Source organism: Falco naumanni, chromosome 2 (genome assembly GCF_017639655.2).
Source record: "Falco naumanni isolate bFalNau1 chromosome 2, bFalNau1.pat, whole genome shotgun sequence".
NCBI classification, from domain to species: domain Eukaryota; kingdom Metazoa; phylum Chordata; class Aves; order Falconiformes; family Falconidae; genus Falco; species Falco naumanni.
Window position 1 is genome coordinate 45,552,483 of NC_054055.1, and position 22,793 is coordinate 45,575,275.

The 22,793-nt window shown below is 41.4% G+C and overlaps 1 protein-coding gene across 6 annotated transcripts in view; it reads right to left on the minus strand.

The window, feature by feature from the left end:
• KLF12 (Kruppel like factor 12) overlaps positions 1 to 22,793 on the minus strand; it is a 251,695-nt gene that overhangs the window by 24,078 nt on the left and 204,824 nt on the right. For all 6 annotated transcript variants that reach the window (XM_040584208.1, XM_040584202.1, XM_040584204.1 and 3 more), the window contains one exon: positions 2,652 to 2,809. In XM_040584208.1, coding sequence (XP_040440142.1) covers positions 2,652 to 2,809 — 158 coding nt within the window. The remainder of the gene's footprint in view (positions 1 to 2,651; positions 2,810 to 22,793) is intronic.

Consider the following 22,793-nt stretch of genomic DNA (forward strand, 5'->3'; position numbering starts at 1 on the left):
TGAGATTAATACATAGAATATGCTCATGGCCAATTATCAAGTCTGAATATACCAACTGCTTACCAAGACCTGAGAAGTGTTCTGTAAAACACAGTTAATTTTAACAGCACAATACAGATTTCCTCACTGGATCTATTGGCTAAATTCGGCACTTACCTTCTCTAGACTACACTTCTTACATTGCAGCAGGCATGAAGACATGCCAACCTAAAGCAGTTAACAGCTGAATGAAGGTTTTTTGGGTTTATGTTATTTTTCTTTTTTCCCTGACAGAGTAAACCAACATCCAACACGACTGCAAAATATTTCAGGCAGCTGCCTTTTAAAGGGCTGGGGATTCGTTTCAGCCAGCTAACAGCCCGGTAGGTATCGGGGCTTCCTCTGTACTCAGCAGTGAAAGAGAAGCACCTTTGCAAGCCAATCCCTGGGTCTACCTGAAGAGGGAATAACGTGCCCCAGAGGTGCCAATCCCTCTTTGACTACCCAGAGATCCCAGACAGATAGCACAGCCTAGACACCCAGCTGTCAGGGAACCAAGGCTGGGGAGATGGATCCTATGATTAGAGCAGGTACAGAAACTCCCTTCATGCTGCTGGAGAGTTACAGCTGCAAAAGCTGTAATTAGCAACACCATTTCAAGCCTTTAGTGCCTAGTTTTGAGTACCCTGAGTGCACAGCCTGAGATTCAGTGGTGCACACTATCTAAGCCTGATGTGGGTGCGTTACCTGCAAGCGCTGGTCTGCCATGAGATCACTAATGAATTACAGACTCATGACAAATGTGATACACGGTGTTCTAAGATGTCACGGCAGAGAAGAACCTTCTGTTTTTCTGGGCTAAATTGCGTGTGACATTTCTGAGGTTGTACGCATCTAGTTTTGTAACTGAGCTCCTTGCGTGATCCTTGCTTACACTCCTGGGCTGCTCACCAGTCTTGCAGGCTAGAAAAGAGTGACTGACCCCCCCTGTGGTACAGGCACATAAGTGGTATTTTTGGTTCAAACCAAACAGTCTACTGTTTTCATGCCTCTACTGGCCTCTCCGCCTTCTCATCTGCTACAGATATAATGCTCAAAGAGATACAGCAAGAATAGGAAAAAAATTAGAAATCAGGGTGGGGAGAAGGAAAGTGACAGAGTAGGGTCAGATTGGGATAAAAGAAGTAAAACAAGAATGACAGAGAACAAGGTGAAAGGGTAAGGCTATATAAAATATATTGGAAGGGTAGGGGTGAAAGACCACACTGAAGATGGGAAAGAACAGGGAAGAGGAAAAAAAGAATTAAGACAAGACATGATAAATCAAGAGAGAGGAGAAGATGCAAGCATTAATAGGAAAATATGAAGAAACTAGAGTAACTGGCCTGGAGGGAAATGCAATGAAATTCCCAGATTACCAAAACATTTCTGCTGCTTAAGGAAGGACTCTTACCTTACAGATATTGGTTTAGTAGGGGATATTAAGATGGGAGCCTTGTTCAGTATTCCTCTCAACAAAAGTCCTACCAACCAAAAGACATGTTGGAAAGAGTGATGGAGACATGGCCTCATTAGAAATGTAGAAGCCATCACTTAATTTTTTAAAACAGTATCTCATACTCTTTGGAGTACATCACACCACAGAATGTGCCAGCAGATTCTCAGCAAAGAACAACATTGTGCTACATGCTGGATAAACACCATCTCTTATCCAAGGAGTTACAAGAATGCTGAAGTATGTTAAGAGCAGGGAGATCAGTAAGTTTAATTTAAGCAAATCAACAGCAGAGTAAGGAACAGCACTGGAATTCAGAGCATTCTGTCCACTGCCTTTCTAGCCATCCAAGCAACCCCCTTTTAAATTGCTCTTGATGACTTCAACTTGCTGCACTCGAGTTTATCCACAAAATAGGAGCCATTACACATCATTGCTTCAGCTACCTTTACATGCACGTCATGTAGACTAGTACTGGACCATAAAGTTTATAAGGATACCAGGTACTGATTGTTAAGTGTTATCATCACTGAATGAGACCCAGCTCATGAAGGCACCCCTCCTGCATCTCTGTTGTAGGGACCTTAGTGCAATCTGTTCTCATAAAGTAACTGTCTTCCCTCTGTAGTACATGGTAGGTGTCTCTGAAAGCCTCTGGAAAGAAATACTGAGGTCTTGACTTTAGACTTGAATAGAACTGAAGGCATTTAGTGGCACCTAGCATTCAAAGGCTACACCTGTAAAACCAAGTAGCAGCAATAAGAGCAGGTCTGTGGAGTGGAAAAAATGGCACTGAAGACCCACGTCCACACTATGCACTTCTTGAGGGTTTTCTTTAGACTAGCTCTGGTTGGTGCCAAGCAATGACCACCCATTGTTGAAGCAAAGCAGGTGTGTCCCTGGAGCCCACTTTTCCGTTTAGTTTTATCTGAAAGAAGTCTGGTTTGTGCTGACACTGCTCCTGTGCTGTGAATTGGGGATGACAGAGAAATTCAATTCAAAAGCACGCTCTTGATCTGCACCAGAACGCCAATGTTGATGCACTCGCAGACATCTCTCTTATTTAGGTACAGGCCTTTGGCTCTTGGTGTAGGATGACGATCTCAATAGGTCCTAAATTAGGCAGAATGGAACCTGCTTTTCTTAACTGTGGTACCTGGTGCCAACAAAGTCTTACCTGTGTGCGTTCTCCGGTGAGCCTTCAGGTGGGAACTTTTTGTGTATACTTTGTTGCACCCCTCAAAGTCACACCGATGGATGCGCCGCTTCCTGGAGTCTGGAGACTCAGACCTTCTCTGACGCCTTGTGCTCTCAATACTGAATGGTGAAATTGAACTAAAAAACAGAACAGAAGCAAAAAAATGAAGCAAGAGTATGGTGTATACCCTGGGCCTCAAAAGATCATCAGAAGTGAACTTAACAATTAATTAAATATTTCATTTTCTACAGTGTCATCCACAGCACATATTTGAAACAATCTGTGCTTTAACTAGAACATATTTTGCAGTATGAAATAATTCAAGTCATGATTTAGAAGTGCTTACTGCGGGAGAAAACACCATGATCCTTGAAATATTGCTGAGATATATATATATATCAGTATATATGAAATACCTGATAATAATCAGGTAGTCTGACCATCTGAGCTTTGTTTCTATTTTACACGTATCCAGATCCAAGCTCACTGAACCCTGCTTTCTAGACAACTTTATATATAGCCTCCATAGTTTCTCTTTGACAAGTTTAAATAGATAAAAATCCTGAAAAAATTTATGAGAAAGTGTTTCCAATACCCAGATCTGGAGTATGGATCCCTGCATTTGGCTGAACACTTATTGTTTGCTTGCATACAGGTTGCCAACAGATCCGTATCAGCCCGCAGCAGTGATTTTTCCATTTTCTTATTTAACATTTCTGTCTATTATCTGCAAGTCAAAGAATTCTATTCCCCTTCAGACCACAGATAAATAAGTTTATTAGCACAGGGCCAGTGAACAATCCCCACAGAAATGTGAATGCTCATTGAAGCTACTCCATTTACGGTAACGCCCTAAGGCCTACCAGTTACCCCAATTTTAAGCAATTAAAAATATAATTTAGTCATGCTACTTTAGTTTCTAAATACAGTGTGAGCTGAGTCTAACACTTGAAGAAAGCCTGCTACAACACACTTGCCTTGGTTAGATAAACTTGTGTCATACACTACTATCAAACTGGTATGCCAAACCCTCATTGACTGCCATTAATTATATTACCCAGCTATAAGTAATTATTAATTCATCACCTTATCAACCCCATTACAGTTATACTGCACAGCAGTCACGTTCATCTACAGTTACACTAGCCTGTTTAGCTACTTTAAGTACTGGAACAACATTGGCCTTCATCAAGTTTCTGGGGCTTCCCCCACATTCCTGGGTTTATTGACATTCAAGGTAAATGACCGAGAGACTCATCAGCCAGCTCTTTCAAACTCTTTAAGATGAACGTTTCCGGCTTTCCTGAAAGAATTTGTGACTGTTGAATGCAAATGAACTGGAGGAAAAGAAACTGAATCTGACCACGAAAAGAAGTAAGCATGAACCTTTGGGGAAGCGAAGATGGGCATTTGTAAGAAGCACTGATGTTGATGCACCTGCTGAGAAGCTTCTCTGTCAACACCAATCTGCAACCTTCTGTTACAATAGCCACTGCTCTTACAGCTATAGCTGTTCTGGCATAAACTTCACTTGTAGACATTTACAGAATTTGCTGAGGACTATTTATAATGGGCTAAAACTTTGCATATAGCACCTCGCACCATTAGCCTGTGATGTCACTGATGTTCCGATTCTCTGCATACAAATATTTGAGCCCTGAATTAATCGTAGTCCAAATGATGCGTTTTTCTTCTGGTTTAAGTATTTTTACAGTACAACTTTAATTTAAAGCACTATTTTAAAAAAAACGGAGTAGTGTCTTTCTGACAGCTCTTTTTTTCTTTACACTTGATATATAGTCACAGCTCACCTTCAGGCAAACAAATATTCCAGATTAGCTATTTTTGCCTACAATACAATGTGTGTAAATGGGTGTGGGCGGTATTTCTGAAATACGAGAGAAAAATAGACAGAGGGCTATAATACCAACCTTAACTACCAAGAACTAGTCCTCAAGAGAGTAAGACACATCAGCACTTTAACTGTGTGACAGAAATAGAGGTATGTTTAGCTGTCACAGAAACGGCTTAGGAATTACATTTAAGCATTTGCATCTCAGGGAAAACAGAAGTCTTGGGTTACATGATTCACTGAGAATGGTCTCGCTATTCCAGTGTTTTCTAAACACCCCACCAGCTAAAATAAAAAGCAAACATGCAAATCAAGTCTTAAAGCTCCATACTGAAGGCACAAAATCCAGTGCTCAAGACCAGAAGATCTTTATCTTTAAAAATAAATATTTGTGCACCATTTTTGCTGCATGTGATTTATGAGCTGTCTTAAAAGCCTGTTTTGTAAGAGGGTGTTCAGATCCCGGGTAGTACAGCTCATTTAAATGGGAGGAGGATCAAGCTTATAATGCTGCTGCAATTTCCAGCCCTGAGACAAAATGAACCTTGAGAAGAGTCAGCACCTCGTAAAAAGCTGTCACGTACAAGAAAGTGACCTCACTGCTGGGAACTGCTCTGTGCTTTCCTGGATATTTATACAGGAGAGGGTGGCCTAGAGCAGTGCTGCACAGGTGGCACATGATCACTGCTGCTGCTTCTTAGCTGGATTGATCCCTCTTTCTAATTCCACGCCAAGGAAAATGACCGAATAAGGCCACAGAAGGTGACATGCATTGACACCAGCCCCCGAGACCTTCACAGCCATTGCTTCCTCAGTGTGCTGAGTAAAAAAGTTACCATCAGCTCGAACCAGCAACGTAACCTCAATACCTTCCCTTTGCAGCAGCGCAGGCTAAATGACAAACTAACCGGCAGAGGAGGCTGATGTGGCAAGTGAGAGCACACCTCCAAGGTGATCTCCCTCTGACACACTTCCATGGTGCAGGGGGACCCCACAGTGCAGACACTCACTGGCAGAAAAGGAGCCAGATCCTACCTGACACCACCAGCTTTGTTGTAATCTTACAAAAGCTGTGTGGTTTTTTTTAGATGGAGATACCACAGGAAGCCCTAAAAAGAGCACAAGGACTTTTTTTGAGCTTTCCCGAGGTTAGTCCCTCTCACAGCAACTTTCAGTCGACTTGCTGATGTTCTTTCCCTAGGCCATGCAGCGGTAACGGGACATGCTCCTCCTTCTTGAGCAGTTTCTACAAAATACCCTCACTTACCACATAGGCATAAAAAGTAGTCCTCAAAATCATGTTTTTCACCTTTTAAAGGCCATCAGGGTTCTGCCAGGTGGCTCTGGTCAGTACAGGGCTCCAGAAACTACTGTTCGATGGCCTCACAACGGACAAAGATTTTGAGAATGGGTATGACAAGGATCTCACAGGTATTATGATTTTTTACTCGATTTTTTTCTTTCTGCTTACAAAGTATTTTGAAATCACGCAAAATAAATACATTTTAAAAACCCTCCAAACCACACACAACACCCCTCCCTGCCCAAACCATATCGTAGCAGCCTCTCTTCAACTGTAAGTGTCCCTCACAGACTGCCCAGAGTGCAGACCTGGAAACATGTCAACAGCTGAGAGCTGCCAGTTCTCCTGTTAATGGCCAAGATCCCAGGCAGTCTTTAAGGCTGAAGGTGGGGTTTGGCAACAGGACTGACACCACACATAACATCCCAGTGAAATTGCAGGATGATTTTTGATGAAAGATAAACTAACAAAGAAGAAAACTGGGTTCTGACCTGTCAGCTTGATGTTTATTTATTTGCAGTTTGTTATTTCTAAAATCAGTGTAATTTTATTTATATATAAAAATAATATTTTAATATATTTATTATATATTATTATATAATATATAATATATTAGGGTAGAAACTGTTACACTAACACATATCCTGGGAGACTGCTGGTTGCCTCCATGAACAGCTGCAACACCTGTAGTCAGCACCGCTCACAGCATGAAATGAATGAAACCAATGTGAGCATTTAGGCTGATTTACAAAACTTCAGCTGCATTACTTCCAACTAGAAGTGAAAACATGCATCTCCACAGTGCACACACAGCAAAACGCTTGTCTCTCTGATGGAAAAAAGTCTGGAAAGTAAAACAAAGACTGGGGCTTCACCAGTAGATGGCCATCAAGTTCTGCTGAACGTGATTGGCATTGCATGTGACAGGGATTTAACAACCCTGGCAATGCACGATTGTTTTTCCTTTCTACAAATGCCGCCCATAACCTTCTAGGTGTTTTGCCTCCGTTCTACACAGAGACTGTGAAAGACCCTTGGCCCAAGTGGTTTTTTATATATCCACCCTGTTTTCTGAGCAGAACAGAGCTGCCCAGGGAACATGGTATGTTTATTCAAGCCTTGAACTGTGTTCAGTGCTGCAACTAACCAATGATGCATCATGTGGTGACAAGTCACTGCACGCTGGCTGCTCCGACAGCCTGCTCACGTGCTCTCGTCCTGTGGCAAACACGCGGTGTTACCTTCGGCCACCAAAGGATGAACTTCCTGGTGCTGCTGGCCTCCCTGCAAGCTGGGCCAGAGCTGGCTGACACGGTCAGCAGGAAGCCAGTGACGTGCAGCAAGCCACGCTTTGCTTTTTGCTGTACAAACAGTGCCCCAGTGTTGCGTTTTTGTCCTTGTGATTGCCACCTTTACTCTTCCTTGGCCCCTCCGCAATGAGCTCAGTCTCTTTGGCTACATCTGCCGCCTGCCTTGCAAAAGACCTCATGGAAAATACAGTGACCCAGGGCCAACAGGTACAGACCAACCTGTATCCAAAGTTCCCCTCAGCTTAACCATTCAACCTTTACAGCGCTCGTACTGTATTACCTTCCTCCCTAGCTGGCCCTGTAGTTAAATGAGAGACTTAATGGCTGCACCTTAACAGTAGTCCACGACTGCTAAAACCAGACACCAACTGCCTGTTGGGGTGAGACCTGGGCACGTATCAGCTGTGTCCCCTCCACTCTGGCTACCATAAGAAGGAGAACCAGACTGGGCTCAACCCCGTGTGGCATCTGCTCAGCTCAGATGAGGGGCTTGGCAGGCCAGAGCGTGTCCCACAAGGTAGGCATAACATGAGCTGTGGTCCTCTTGCGTTTCTCAGGCTCTGGGCTATTAAAGAATGTGACTTGGCCAAGATGGCATAGCAGGATAGTCCTGCTCCAGTTGCTTTCCATTTTTGCTGGCACTGGCAGTTGTCTGGTCCTGCAGCAAACCAGTTCAGGGACCCACAATGACGGAAAGTCAATTCTGCAAAAAATAACCTGAGCAGCTTGCTTGCTTTTGCTGGTTTAACTCCCTAAATAGTGGTGCCTGCCAAATATCTGCGCTGACACATGGGAAAGGATGGACCAAGGGTCATCATCCCTTACAGTGGCAACTAGTTGTGACTAACACCAATGACACAACTTTTACAGAAATTTATAATTTTTATGAAGAAATCAAGAACACGGACATAACCAATCAACACAAGGAACAACTGGAAAATCCACCTTTTGCTCCACAACAAAACTTCTTCTTGTGATACTTGTATATGTAACATACATAAAAATTAAAATATAAGTAGATAGGCTGAAAACAAAAATTGGGAGATATTACCATGCTAAATACTTAGGAGGTGACAGACAATGTGCCTTGGCAGTACAGGACAGAAGCAACAGGCAACACTCATATCTCAACGCCAAGCCAATTTTGGACATCTGGGTATTTAGTTTTTCTACTTTCAAAGGGAAAAAAGATATAAATACATAATATCCAAATATACAAATAGTGTATAAATTTAGCAATGTGAATCTTTACTTTATGAGACGTGCAAGGCTTCTGGGCCAACCTGTAAGTCATAGTAACTAAACGGGCAGTCAAATGAAATAATAGCAGAAAACTGGAGTATATATACATGTCTGCATGCGGATGGTAATGAGCAGTTGAAGAAAATCCTTGGATCTCTAGCACATTTGTTCTGCATTTAAAGATAACCTGGGCTGCAGAAAGATCATGGGCTTTGGCCAGTTAGCATTTACAGAAGCTAGAGCTCTTATGTGAATAACTATGGGCATAAGTTGAGCCTTCTGCATTATTTTTTAAAACCTTGGTCTTTGGATCCAGTGGTGGGACAGCACCCCCACAGCACATCAAGCAGCGTGCTCGTGCAAACCCACGGCACCTGTCGGTCCTCCTTTGGGTGAAGTGGGACAGCAGTGACCACACGCAACTCAGTGCAGCTCCCTGTCAAGGACGGTTGGAAGCAGGGACGATGTGTGACTGTGTTCCCAATGCCTTTGCCAACAGGAATTATATGGGTACTCCATGTGTTTTTGAAAAGGGGAATTGAATCACATTTCTCAGTTTCCAGCTCTCAATTACTTTCTTTTGTAGTAGTTTTTCACATAATGTAATTTCATTTTCTGATAGCTTGTACAATGCTACCTTCCCACTCAGGAAAGTATCAGGTGAAAGTATCCTTATAAACACTAAATATTAAACCATGAAGAAATATGGTATGGATTATTTTTCATTAATTTATAAAACTTCACCTAGTAGTGAGATGCCCAAATCATCCTATATAAAGCCATAATAGTGGTTTTGCTTTAATATGCTTAAAAATAAGTGTAATCGCCTGATAAAGTCTTCCCCTCAAATATTTACTTACTTCTTTTTTTAATACAAAGTTTCTACTGTCTCCTGCTCACAGACAAACAGATGCACATGCATATATACATATGTATTTTTTCTCCTCTTTGATCCTTAGATTCTAATTAATGTTTCATGAAAGGCAAACATCTGCCTTAGGAATGTTAGACATTAAAACATATCAAGCAGTACTTAAGGGGATCATAAAAGGAAAATATGTACTACTCTTTTATTAGTGGTAGTTACTTCAATCAATGTACTTTAAGGTGATGTTATACTGGAAATTATACTTTTTATCAAAAAAGAAAGGAGGAATTTGGCAGCATACACAAACAGTACACATATTAAATGGGAAAATCACATGGGTAAACAAGACACAGATAAGAGATTATTTGAATACATTTGGTTCAGAAAGCGCCTGAACTAGAGATGGTGGGAAATCTCACTGGGAGCAGACAGGAGTAGGAGCATGGTTAAGTTTGCCCTGTTATGCACTGTCCTAAGTGTCCACTGCTGGCTGCTGCTGGAGGCAGAGCCCCAGGCAAGAGGATCCTCTGCTCTGGCTCTGTACAGCCATTCCTGTGCTCTTACATCCCTGCCCTGGGTGGCTGGCAAACAGAATACCCTCCACATCTTTGTCCATGACTCTACTGCACCATTTATTTCCACTGAGACAAGCTAAAGTTACTTGAACTGTTGAGCTACCTTGTCATATGCAAGTGTATTACAACATCTTCTCTCTGGCTGTGATGGGACCAAAAGCACGACTATACATGAAACAAACTTCTGGCAGAGGGAAAGAGCTTTGGGGTCCACTAGGAAAAGCACTAATGTCAACCATGGCATGCCTTACCAAATTATCCATCACCTCTGTTATCAGCTGTGTTAAGATGAGACGTGAGAATGAGACTGTTGCCTTATGCTCCTTATCTGTGTTTTGTGCTGTGGGATCTGGAAGCACTGTCCAGCTGCTAGGGTAGCACTGTCCTGGGGTGTATCCCAGCTCCACACTGGCCTGAGAGTACACTCCACATTCTCCTCTTCCACACTGTTCCCCTGTGCCGGGTTTCTAAGGAAAGGAAGCTGGGCCAGAAAGTATGACATGCTCCAGCATGTCCCCCAGATCCGACAACTGCATGGCTGGGACTGCGAAGCACACTTCTGATAGAGAAAACCTATAAATCAAGCCTATGATGAACTCCGAAATGCCACTAAAAGAAACCCACACCAAAACATTCCATGATAAGGGCATTAGCCAAGAAAATTTTACTCTAGAGAGTTATTGTGTAAAAAAGCAAAGGAATGACATGTTAACACATGTAAACATTGCCCACATAATTAAAATATTTATTGCTGTTTTTTGTCAAGTTCACAGCTGTATGACAACTTGCACCACTTGCAGTTACTGCTATAAGAACCAGAACCTGGGCCAGCCTTATTCCTGCGCAACTGCATCCAGCCATAGCCAGGCATGGGCAACAGCATGGGACCAGTGACACTCATACCAAATTACTGAGCTGCTGTTTAACAAAGATGAACCTCACAGTTCTCTCAACATGGCAGGACATCCTAAGCTTATTTCTACTTGTAGAAGTTTCAGAAGCATTTGACAGTAAGGGTATGATGTTTTACACACAGACATACTTTCACTATTTTTCATTTGTTTCATATATTTTCATATTTTTCATATATTCAGTTAAAATACTTTCAGTAATTTTAAACATAATTCTGCTTCATTGCTCTCCCATCTTTCTCTTGGTTTGGACAGATCGACTCACATTAGGTGAAACACTTGGCCTTAAATTTTGCACAGATTTCTGACGTGACAAATGACGACAGTTTACATCTTTTTAGGAGGTACTTTCATTCTAACACGTGCAACATACAGAAGATGCAGGGCTGCATCATCCACAATTCCAGCTCATCAGCAGGGCTGAACACAGTATAAAGACTGCTTTGGATGCTGAAGCCCAGTTTAATACCTCTTTTTGTAACATGGAATAAAGAGTAATAGACAAACTGAGCTGGGGAGGGACCTTCTGCTCAGCACGGTTAACTTCAGAGCTAGACCAGATTGTTCATGGCTCTGTCCTACTAAAGTCTGAAAATGTCTGAAGATACAAAAAAATGCATCTCTCTGGACAACATGTTCCAGTGCTCAGCCACAGTCATGTTCTAAATGGAGTTTCTAATGAATGCTCGCTTTTTATAAATAGTTCCTACATAAATGTTCATATTTATAAACACACATATCTACACATTATAATGAAAGATAACTGAATGACCACAAGCTAAGGCAAGCCTCAATTTCTTTCTTTTTTTTTTCTTTTTTTTTTTTTTTTTTTAATTAGGTTACATTGCTTTAGCCCAGCATTCTTCCAAGCTGAAGTGGAAATCCATGAAAATAAGGAAATCTCAAGCAGAGAGGAAAACGTATCTTCAGAATGAACTCGCAGGTGGAATAAACTGCATGAGCAAAGATCTGTTCTTTGGATTTGAAGACAAAGCATTGTATGTATTTCTGAAAGCAGGAATAGTTCCTGAAATCCTGTATGCCAAACGTGTTTGATGCACACTAGTTCAGGCCTGGGAGCTGAAACTGGTCTAGCAGAGAAAGAGCATCTTATTTCGTTCCCTCCTTTCAGAGCTGGCAGAACAGCAGTGATCATTCACAGGATCTCCAATGCACCAGCCGTCCTAACACTCCTTCCAGATGGAGGCTGCATCAATGCAGAGTCTGTTCTTTCTTTTTTGTCCCTTTCTAAACAGAGCAGAAAATTGGGTAACTGAGCACCTCCAGCTCAGCTTTGAGAGCACAGGGCCCTGCTCTTTACCTTTTCTGTTCCTTTGATTCATACTTTTCCTTCATGTTTTTCTGGGAAGACATATGCAAACAAGCTACAGTAATACTGGTATTCTCAGCAAAAGAAATTAAAAAAAGGGAAATAAAGACTACTCTGTTGGAGGCATGGGCTGAGCTAAAATTTCCAGCATGGGAATTAGATGAATATGTACATATTCATGTATTTCACCTTTGTTCTGGTTACCTGTAGGAACAGCACAGACACTGCACTTTCCAGTGCAGGACTCCGTGTATGTTGTACCCTGCTCTCCAGATTTCACTTCCTTCTCATTATCTCTAATTCTGATTTCACACACCTGTGCAGCACAGCAGTCAGCCCCAACATCTGTACAATTATGACTCCCACTCGGGCATCCACCTCCTCTTGTTGGTCACACTAACAAATGTGGAACGGATTAAAAATTCTCTCTCCTGTATCCTTAGCTGATAAAATTGTCATGTAACCTCTTGCCAGGTCAGTGACGTTAAATGAGGACACTGTGTCCACTGGGACTGAAGCTTATGTGAATGATCTTTTCCTTCCTTCCTGTTCAGAAGGTTAAATATTTGATTACCCTGGATACCTATGTATAATGCAATTATGGGTGGTCATCTCTCACACTGTGTCATCAAGCAGATGTTGGTAACTACTAAATAGTTGAATCCATTGCTGTGTACACTTTGGTGCTTATATGTATGTAAAAATAACCTGCCACCCCCAATAGAATGTCGCCTCAAAAAGCCAAATTTTGCCCAACAGTCCTCTACAAGCTCCTGCCTGAGAATAAATAGTGCAAATAATTGATCTATTGCAGAGATAAAATATCATACCTATTTGATCTGGATACAAAAAAGGGACTAAATTTAATTTATTTGGGGACAAAAAAAGTTACTGAGCACAAGAACATACTTCAGGGAACTGGGTTTCTTTTTCTAGACTTACTTTCTAGTTGATAAAGTTTGAGATTTATGGTGGGTTTTTTTTTCCTTCCAGAGGACCCTCTCCTAATGAAAGGAATTTTTTATAAAAGAACATGAGAAAATAGTATGTTAATCAAAATTGTTACTACACCCCAGAGGCCATACAGATCGTGTTACCAAGCATTTTCATTAACAACAATGAGGAATCCTGATGTTTTTATGTTATACAAGAAGATAGCTTTTCTATTCAATATGCTAACTTGTACCTGGCTTTACAGTCATGCATCTCAATGAAGTATCTCTTCATTTAGGTTACGAGATCCTTGCTACATGTTTTTTGCTCTTTTGTGTTTGCAATGCAAAGTAAGTACAGTAAAGTCCAAATTAATGAACAGAGTACTAATACAGTGACTCAATACGAAGAAACCCCACTACCTCTCCTTGCATCTATGGTTTTCCACACCTATTTATAATACAGTCTTGCCTGAAAACCAAGCAATGTTGTGGGCTTCACCAGGTCCAGCTCCTCAGCCTCCCTTCCCAGGGACTGCCATTTATTTTCTCTTCCCACCCTTTATCTTCCTTCCCTCTTCTCCAAGACTTGCTGCTACCTCCCCAGCTGGGAACTGCCTCTCTAGAGAACCACAGGGCCAGTTTTTGTCACTAAAATATTTACATAGGCAGAAATTTATATACTTGCAGTTTCATTCTATCTACTAGTATCTGAAAGACTTCTAGTGGCTTCATCCGCACACTGGGATAGAAAGCATCCCTGGAAGTTGTAGACATCACTCAGCCATATAATTTCTGAGAGAGAGGAACCCATGACTACCATCTACAAGCTGGAAGAGTTGCTGTGTCTTTTTACTGGCAAAGTACTATCAGTTGGACTATGTGGGCAACCAGTCCTTTTCTTCTCTCCATCACGGAAATCAATCTGATTTCCACACACTGAATACTCGAGTCTGCACTCTAAGTAACTGCAGGTAGGTAGAATCTTTCCACTTGTAATTAATTAGTCAACACAGCACTTCCCTACTTCCCACACATAGCAAAAAGGCAAATTTCAACAATTCCTTGTTTTCCTTGTTTATCATTACACCACTTCAGCAGTCAGACAGATATCCAGCTTGAATGATGCCAGCCTTGTAAAAGTCCAGCAAAGCTGCCATTGTCTTCAGTGGAGTCAGACATACGCTCTCCCAAAAGAAAGAGGAAACTAGAGTACTGTGGTTTTCATGAACTGGCCCTCTTTAACACTTTTCCACCAAGGCAGCACTGTTTGCAATCTCATGTGCTCATGGACAGGGCAAGGTTGGATTAAGAGCAAAATTTCTTCTGTAGGCAGACTGCATATGGCCATAAAGTACATTTCGTACTAAGAAATGTAAGGAAACGCAACAGATCTGTTTGTCACACCAGAAATTGTTTCATTTGCACTCAATGAACAAAGTCTCTATTCTTCACGTTAAATACCCCGTAACACTTTTTCAGGAGCACTGATTAGGCTGGTGGCCAAGCAGCTCCACTCCTCTGGGCTTCACTGGGTCAAGGTAGCTGTGTGGGCTTGCTCTCATGCTCCTCGACTCATGAGGAGCTACGTGGTCCTCACTGTGGCCATTTCCTGGTCAGCAAAAACTACAGATGCCTTTAGGATGACAATATTCTTTAGAACAGCAAGAACAAAATCCTGATGACTTTTTGCCATCAAAATAAATGGTCAAGATTTCACCTTATGCATCCACCAGCCCTGCTAAGGCAAAATCAGACTGAGGACTTGCCTGGTTATATGAACTAGCACTTTGCATGTGAATTTAGAGGAAAGTTCTCATGTTAGGATTTAAATCAGGTAAGATTTAAATGAAGCTGTCTTTTCAGTTTTTTTGAAATGTAACACAATGTGTTCTCCTGATAAGAAATGTTTTCCCACTGGCTAACAGGCATATGCCTCCCTTTGGGATGTCAAGTATTCAATTTGAGGGAAATTATTATGCTATTTCCAACAGACATTGATTTGTTCAGAAAAAAGATAAAAACATACTAAGTTGAACAAGCTTTACAACTGTCAGATTTTTGACCCAGCCCTTCCCTAAACACTAGCAACAGGCAAAATTGCATGTTTGCAGGCTTTATGAAATAAATTGTATTTAGCTTCATCCCACCAGAACTATTCAGATAAATACTAAGAAACAATGCTGCCCAACAAAAGAAAGAGAATTCATAGTCATATAGTATTGTAGTTAAATTAATGCTTTTTTGCAGGGGTAAATAGCCACCATTTTCAGATTAGCACACTTTTTCCTTTGATTTAAAAATGTCTCAGGCTGGAGGGAAGGAACTCCGCTTCCATCCACACAGAAACATGGGAGGGAAACACCAGAGGGATTTCTTGCAGACGCCTTAGAAATGCGTTTCAGACCTCCTTCATCCACATGATAGTCCTTTGACATGTTTAGTACTAGAAAATACTTCTGTGGCCTTGTTATTATTTGGTGTACTTATTTGTTACACTACCACCACTATAATTCATTTTCACACTTGGAAGCACACTCACATTACAAAGGAAACCTTGCAAAGAAGCAAAGCAGATCTGTCTTAGCTGCTCTCTGTGAAGCTGGCACATCCCTCCTGACTGCATCTCCTATAACACTGAGAATCAAGGGATGACAATAATGGGCCACTCAGTTCACCTTGCTAATTTATGCATGTTGCTCATTAGCGCTTTGCCAAGTGCAGTTTTTAAGCCCCAAAGGTAGGTCGACAGATCGCAGTGGCTAGAAGAGAGTGCTCTGAATTTCAAACGTATTAAATGTGCGGTCAGGAGCACTGCTCCAGGACCCAGCGGTCCCTTGGTTTGCCACATGTTACTTGCACGTATTATCCCAAAGCCAGTTGGTGCTGACCCAGGATATAGTTCATTTTTCTCTGGAATTTCTGTTGCTTCCCTGAAAGCACCAGTCTCCCAAATCTTCACCAACAGGATGTTTGCATTAATAACTTAAATCTGAATCAGGACATCTTTATCTGTACTCTTTAAACTTCCTTTTTGGGGGGAATAAAAAAAAAGTGTCGTTGTCCCTGCCTGTCCGTGTCCTGTCGTCCTGTCCGTCCGTCTCCCCGTGTCCACCCCCCGGATATCTTCCCCTTCCTAATCTATTAAAATCTCCGCTTGTTTACTACCTGAGATCTTACAAACAGTATCAGTCACCAAATAAAGCACCAATAGTACTGCCAATTTAGTAATTAAGAACAACCGGCACGCTTACACTCAAGCTTTTACTGAAGAAATCAGAGTCTGTTAAAATCTAGCAAATCTCAACCCTGCACATATGTTGTTTTGTTTTGTTTTGTTAAATGGGATGGAACATACCAGAACTTTAAAGATCAAAAAACCCCCATAATTTCCTAAAACATTTGGAACCTTCACATGCGGTAAAAAGGGATAATTATCAAAGCATTTTGCTGTCACAATTGCTCATTTGGAAGAGGCACAGAAAGAGAACCAAATCCAAAACTCCCGGCACGACAGAATGGTATCACTGTAACTACAGTAAATAAGAAAAAGTGTCAGGCAGCTGGAGGGAGACATTGGAGTGGCATTCGGCACAAGGTCAGATGAGACAACCGTGACCATCACAAGAGACTGCCTGAATCAGAAAGACAAGCTAGACATCTCACCCTGGAAATGGGGTCCCACACCACACATGCACTGCAGACCCGCCTGCCACTGTGGGCAAGCGTCCCTGCCAACACTGCCTGGGATGTGAAGGAGGTTGCTCAAGGCACCTCGTGACACCCACCCAGACAAGAAGAAACACATTTCAGGGGAAAGACAGAGCAGGGCTCTTCCCTTCCACCGCAGTTCTCATTTCTTTGCCTGTGTTATGTACTTTTTTCCTGTATGGGATGGATGGAGGAAGGAGGACTGTCATTGCAGACTGAAATTGAGTTTTGACACAAGATCACAACCTGGATGCACAAAATCCAACTTGATGTACACGCATTGATTTTTTTTCAGAAATATTGCTGTAAGGAAGCTATTCACTTTAATTGCATCCCTGAATCCTCTTTGGAAACTCCCATTTCCAATTCGACCTCTTCCCCCTCTGCCTGGATAAGTGGAGGTACGGACTGAGTTTTGTATTAGCTGTAACAGCAGCCACAAAATCCATTTCTCATTTAAGTCTCACATTTGGCTACTCAAATGCAACTCAGCTTGTTATCTCAATGGAGGTAGGGAAGTCTTGAATATTGAAATAATGACTTTTTAGTAGTAAAAATGTTAAATTAAATGTGATGTAGAAGCATCTGGTGCATAATAAAGTCCCTCTCCTTCCATACAGGAGGTAGGTGGAAGATGTGGACAGGGATATCCACCCCACCACTCACCCTGCAGCAGGCACAGAATAAAGCTGTAGCACTTCTGCCAATGTATTAGTTCAAGGCAGCATTTAAAGGCTGTGTTCCCTTGCTAGTTTCCTCCCACTCTTGTTATGGTCTTTCCCACAAAAATAAGATGTTGGAATTTCAATGTGGTTTGTGTTCAGTAAATTACAGTCGTTTTCAAAACACATGTTTAACCTTTTCAGCGACTGGCAGCCTGGCAGCGGACCTCTTATGTCTTTTCATACTAGAAGTCTGACAAACCTCTCCTGGAAAAGGCAAGGCAGGCAGGAGGTGGTAGGTAGAATTACAGAATATCAGCCAAACCAGTAGTGCATGCTGCATTGCTCTCTAACACTGGGATGGTAAATCCTACTATCTCATCTCTGTGACAAAAAAATTGAGCAACAACAAAAAATGGCCCAGTATTCACCTGGTTTTGTGGCAGGTTGCTCTCATTTCAGTCTCTGGAGTTCAAAGAGGAAAAATGTGGTTTACACAGACATGCTGTGTAAGGTCATCTTTTTTTTTTTTTTCCAGTGCTGATGCCTAACTCATGTGGAAGCACTGGATTTAAAAGTAATTTTGAAGGACAACTCTGTTACAAAGTCTCACATTATTTCAGAGCCTGTCTTACTCAAGAATACCGTTTGAAAGTATAACCAAATTAAATGCACAGCTTCTCATTAAAGCAGTGTTCTACATTTGAACAGTAGCTAAGATTGGGAAAAGAGGATAACATGACCCTGGACTCCATAGTGCTGCAACTGATTTCCTTGGCATCCTTAGTCCTGTCCCTTATTACTTTTGTGGTTTAGTTCCTGATTTTAAAAGTGTGGCGATTCTAGCCTTCCTCCTCCCTCCCTCCTCTCCTCCCCTCCCACCACCTTAGGTGTATCATCTTTTTGGGAAGCAGCTGAATCACAACGTTTTCCAGGCAGAACAGTAAATGCTAGCACTAAACACAACTAACAAATTCTGAAATATATAGTATAAAACCCCAAAACATAATCTCTCCTCATCTCTGACCCTGCTAACAGACAGTAAATGCTACTTACTTTTTGCAACGATGGTTAGATAGTGTTTAATCCTTACTGCAGGTGTGTATTTCAGGTGAATATGGTTACTAAGAAATCCTGACTAACGCTACATGGTGATCAGGCCTATGGTTCTACTTCACGCTTTCGTATCACATGCACATTGCCAGACAAAATGTGAGCCAAATACTGGTATGGGACTTTCAGAAGATGTCTTAAGAAAATGATAGGTTTTCTTTCTCTAAAGTAATCATTAAAAAATCATTGAGTAAACCAGGTTTGCTATCAGACTACTTCTGCCCTGCTGGCAAACCTGCCAGAAACTGCAGGGTCCCACCTCTGGGACAAGAGAGCCATTACTGACCAAAAGCTCAAAGGAATGTGAAGCTGCTACTTCATGTTCTGGCAAATATCCCTGCAAAAGGTGGTGCTGTGATTTATGTGCCATTCAATGTTGTTTTCAAGACATTCACTGAACTGAAGAAGCACCATTAGAATATGTCAAGCACACGTCAAAACCCATCTAAATCAACAGGGGCTGAAAATACATCATGTGCTTGACGTACAATAATTGACATGTCACATTATATTTGACATTTCAAGGACAGTAGTGCCTATTTAAATGGAGACATGAAAATAAAGTATTTTTTTTACTTGAGCTAACCAAGTACAACAGGGTATCTTGGTGAAGAGTTGTTCAGTAAATATCTGGGGAAAAAAATACTTTTGAAAGAGTAAAATCTCTAATGGCTCAAATTACAAAATGCAGAAAAGCCAGCTTACAAGAAGATAACTCTACTCACACATCACTGTCCCAGGGCGAAATTCTGGTCACGCTGGCTAGCAACCTCCTACTGACTTCCATGGAACCATGATTTCACCCATCCCTCCCTACTCCCTTTGCAGCTCTGCCTGGATTTAGGACTACAACTAACACTGCCCAGACTATCAGCATGACAACTGATATAGAAATATGTATTAACATGATGTGAGTACGGGGAGGCATGCACACAGTATGGGTCATGCTCTTTTTCCTTGCACAGACCAGACAAATTGCAATGTAGCAGAATTTTGAATTACATATGCTTCACATGATACCTCATCCTCTCTCCTGGAGGCAAGTGCCTGGGGACACCACCAGTAATAACAAAGGTCCTACAGGATGTGTTGACAGAAGAAAGGGGGAGGTAGTACAAACCTCCCAAAGAAGCCGCAGCCATGCAAACTACTCCTTACATCAGGACTAGGAGATTCCCCCAAATTTAACACTCAACAAACTGAGAGCCCACTGTCATATTTTCTTCTGGTTCCCACTCATAAAGGTTCCTTGGGCTTTTTTTCTTCATTTAAATACTCTAAAGGGTTTTTTGCATCATACGTTCTGATGCAAAGGAAAAGTGCCAGCAGAAGGTTTTTAAACTGAAGGTTAAATAAGATTAAATTAACCTGCTGCTGCTGCTTGTGCCTAATACTTTCATGTACAGTCTTAATTGATTCTTTCTTGTTCCATCTTCCCTCCTCTACATTTCTAAGACATGACGCTACACTACCCTGAACTGCTGTTTAGCCAAGCCGTAAGTATTTTAATGCTTTTACTCTGTCCTCTTAGCTATTCCCTTCAGCAATCTAAGCAGTTTGCTGCTCCTCTCAGATCTTGTTCAGATTTGTAAATGTACTGAATGCAGCACAGACCCCTGAAGTACTGCAGTGTTCTCAGTGAAGAAGCATGACAATAGCATTTGCAGGACGAGACCCATATGCTGTATGCATAACCTAATGGTGTTACGCTGTCTGGATGCTGTATACGAAAAGCCATTGTAAATGAGGGTGCACAGAACTGCCAGCATAAAGAACGGAGCAAGCATGCAGAAATCAAAAAACCCAGTAAATACCTCTTGTGCCCTCCACATTTTTTCCTTATAAAACTCTGCTTCAAAGAATGCAATGAATTTATTGATGACTAAATGTCCATTATGTCAGAGAATACAAGCAAACGAATCTACTTTTTTTTTAAAAAATGCAGATCCTATTCATAAATTCTGAGATGTTTATGTCCAAAGAAGAAAGTAAACAGAAATACTGTGCTACTCTAAAACCCTATTAAAACATAAGAGGGAAAAGGAGATTGGAGGAAATAATCATGTTAGACCAGCAAACAGAATTTTAATCCCCCCAAAACCCTCAGAAAGTTTTTGGTGAATCTTCTTAATTGAAGGAACTACAAAGGAAAATAGTATGAGTAATCTGTCGTAAGTCTCATTCTCCTTTCAGAGCTGTGGAGAATTAAGCAAGGTAGAGAGGAAGATATGGTGCCAGGGTTTCATTTTAGACCTCAGAATTAAATACAGAGATCACGTAGTTCAAAGGAGATGAAGGAAAAGCGAGTTCACACACTTTGTGAATTTAACAACTTCTTAACAGTTGCGTCTAGGCTGCAATAACAAGACAAGAGCATACTAGGGGAAAAAGGAAAAAGACAAAACTACTAATGAATGTGAAGTTATTTTCAAGACCCAGAACAGGATAATTCAAAGAACTGAGAACAAAAAGGAAGAGTAGAAGTATAAAGCGCTTTTTGACAGCCGCCTTCTTAAAAAGTGGCTGAGCAGATTTATCAAAGTGTGTGAAATATTTGATCCTAAGGCAAACTTCCATGAAAACACAATCGTACTCCTTTCTGTTCAGAGGTCAGAGAAACGCTGCCAGAGCCAAAGAAAAGGACAAAGAGCACTTTCTAATTTTAAATTAGGGAGTGCTGCATGTATAGACACAAATGTCTCTACATATGTAGCTAAAAGGTGGTTCTCAAACACAAAGTGTGTTTACAAATTTAATTGGCTAAACCCAAGAGATCAGAATCTGAATAGCTGAAAATTAAAATAGTATCAAATGACCCAAGTGAAAAAGAGGCTAATTGAAACATAGACTTTTACACAGAGAATGGAAATATGTAAATTTACTCAAAATGTTTTTGCTAATTAACAGTTATATCAAGGTTCTAGAAGTAGGATGCACCAGTGATGAAAAGACATAAGGATGATGTAATGGTAATAGGTATCTATTCTGAAAGCACACCCAGCACCAAATACCAGGGTACAATATTTTGAGCTTATGTGTGCCATGCTGAGCCCAGCCCTGCTCTGTTCCACCTGATGATTGTCCTCCTTCCCCTGCCCCCATTTGCTACCCACCAAGGGGAATGGGGCTGTTCCACCACACTACAAGGCATACATTAGGGATGGGACATTCTCATAGGTTCAAATCAGGATAGTCTGTTAACCCTTTTTGCATCAAATGCCATACCTCTACCCCTTCAGGCATGCAACTGGATTTCTAATGCCTTCAGGAACTGGACGGGACACGCAGCTCTATGCAGAGGCTGGGCTGTGAGGCAGCCTGCTTCACAGTCCTAATGAAAAGACAAGAGTGGGAGCTGCTGCTTACCCCAGAGAAGGAGATCAGAGGTACCTGGTCTCAGCAACAGTGTTTGCTTGTTCCTGCAAACTCAGACTTGGGTACGGTGCTGCCTTCCTGGGAGAGAGGAGACTTCTTTGCGTGCCTGTCCTGCTCCCAGCCCTCCCCAGTATGCTATCACCTAGTCTGAGTGCTAACCTCCCAGTAAGGTGTCACACAAAGGACTGAGAGACTGGAGCTGGAGAAATATCTGAGGGAAAGGAAACAAGGGAGATGAGAAAAGCACTGCAACACGGCAGTGGAAATAGGCCCTCTCTATACACAGCTGCTTTTCCATTCAGACTCCCAGGATACTCTGCAAGCCGTTGCAAAGAATGCAATCAACTTGAAAAATATTGAGCAGATTTTTTAAATCAAGCAAAAAAACCCCAAAATATGCTTGTCGTTAACAATACAGATGACAATTCTGATAACATCTTTACATGTACTCTTGTAAATCCAATTTGCTTTCAGTGCAACTACATGTAGGAATACAGCCACCAAACGGCAGAGAAGGGTTTAAAATTTAGGTCAAATGTAACATTGGTTGGAAAGTTAAGGAGAAGCCATGTCACTCCAAAAATGTAATTAATTTTTAAAATCTAAAACCAAAGTAGGATGCCAGAATGACTTGTTCACATTTGGAAGCTACATTTAAAAGGTACCTACTTATGCTATAAGAATGGAGAATTTTAAAAATGAAATGTATTTTTATTGAATTAGTAATTTGCTGTCCTTCTAAATCTCTCCAGGGTTTGAGTCATGAAACTCAAGTAAACTGTCTTCCTTCTTTCTGGAGAGAATGCTTCTAACCAGCTTCTAACCAGCTTGGTTAGCATCTATACACATACTCTTTCAGGTTGATCTCCACATTACGCAGTTTGCACTCCAACTTAATATTTTAAAGAAAGCTCCAAACCCCTCTACAACTTGACTG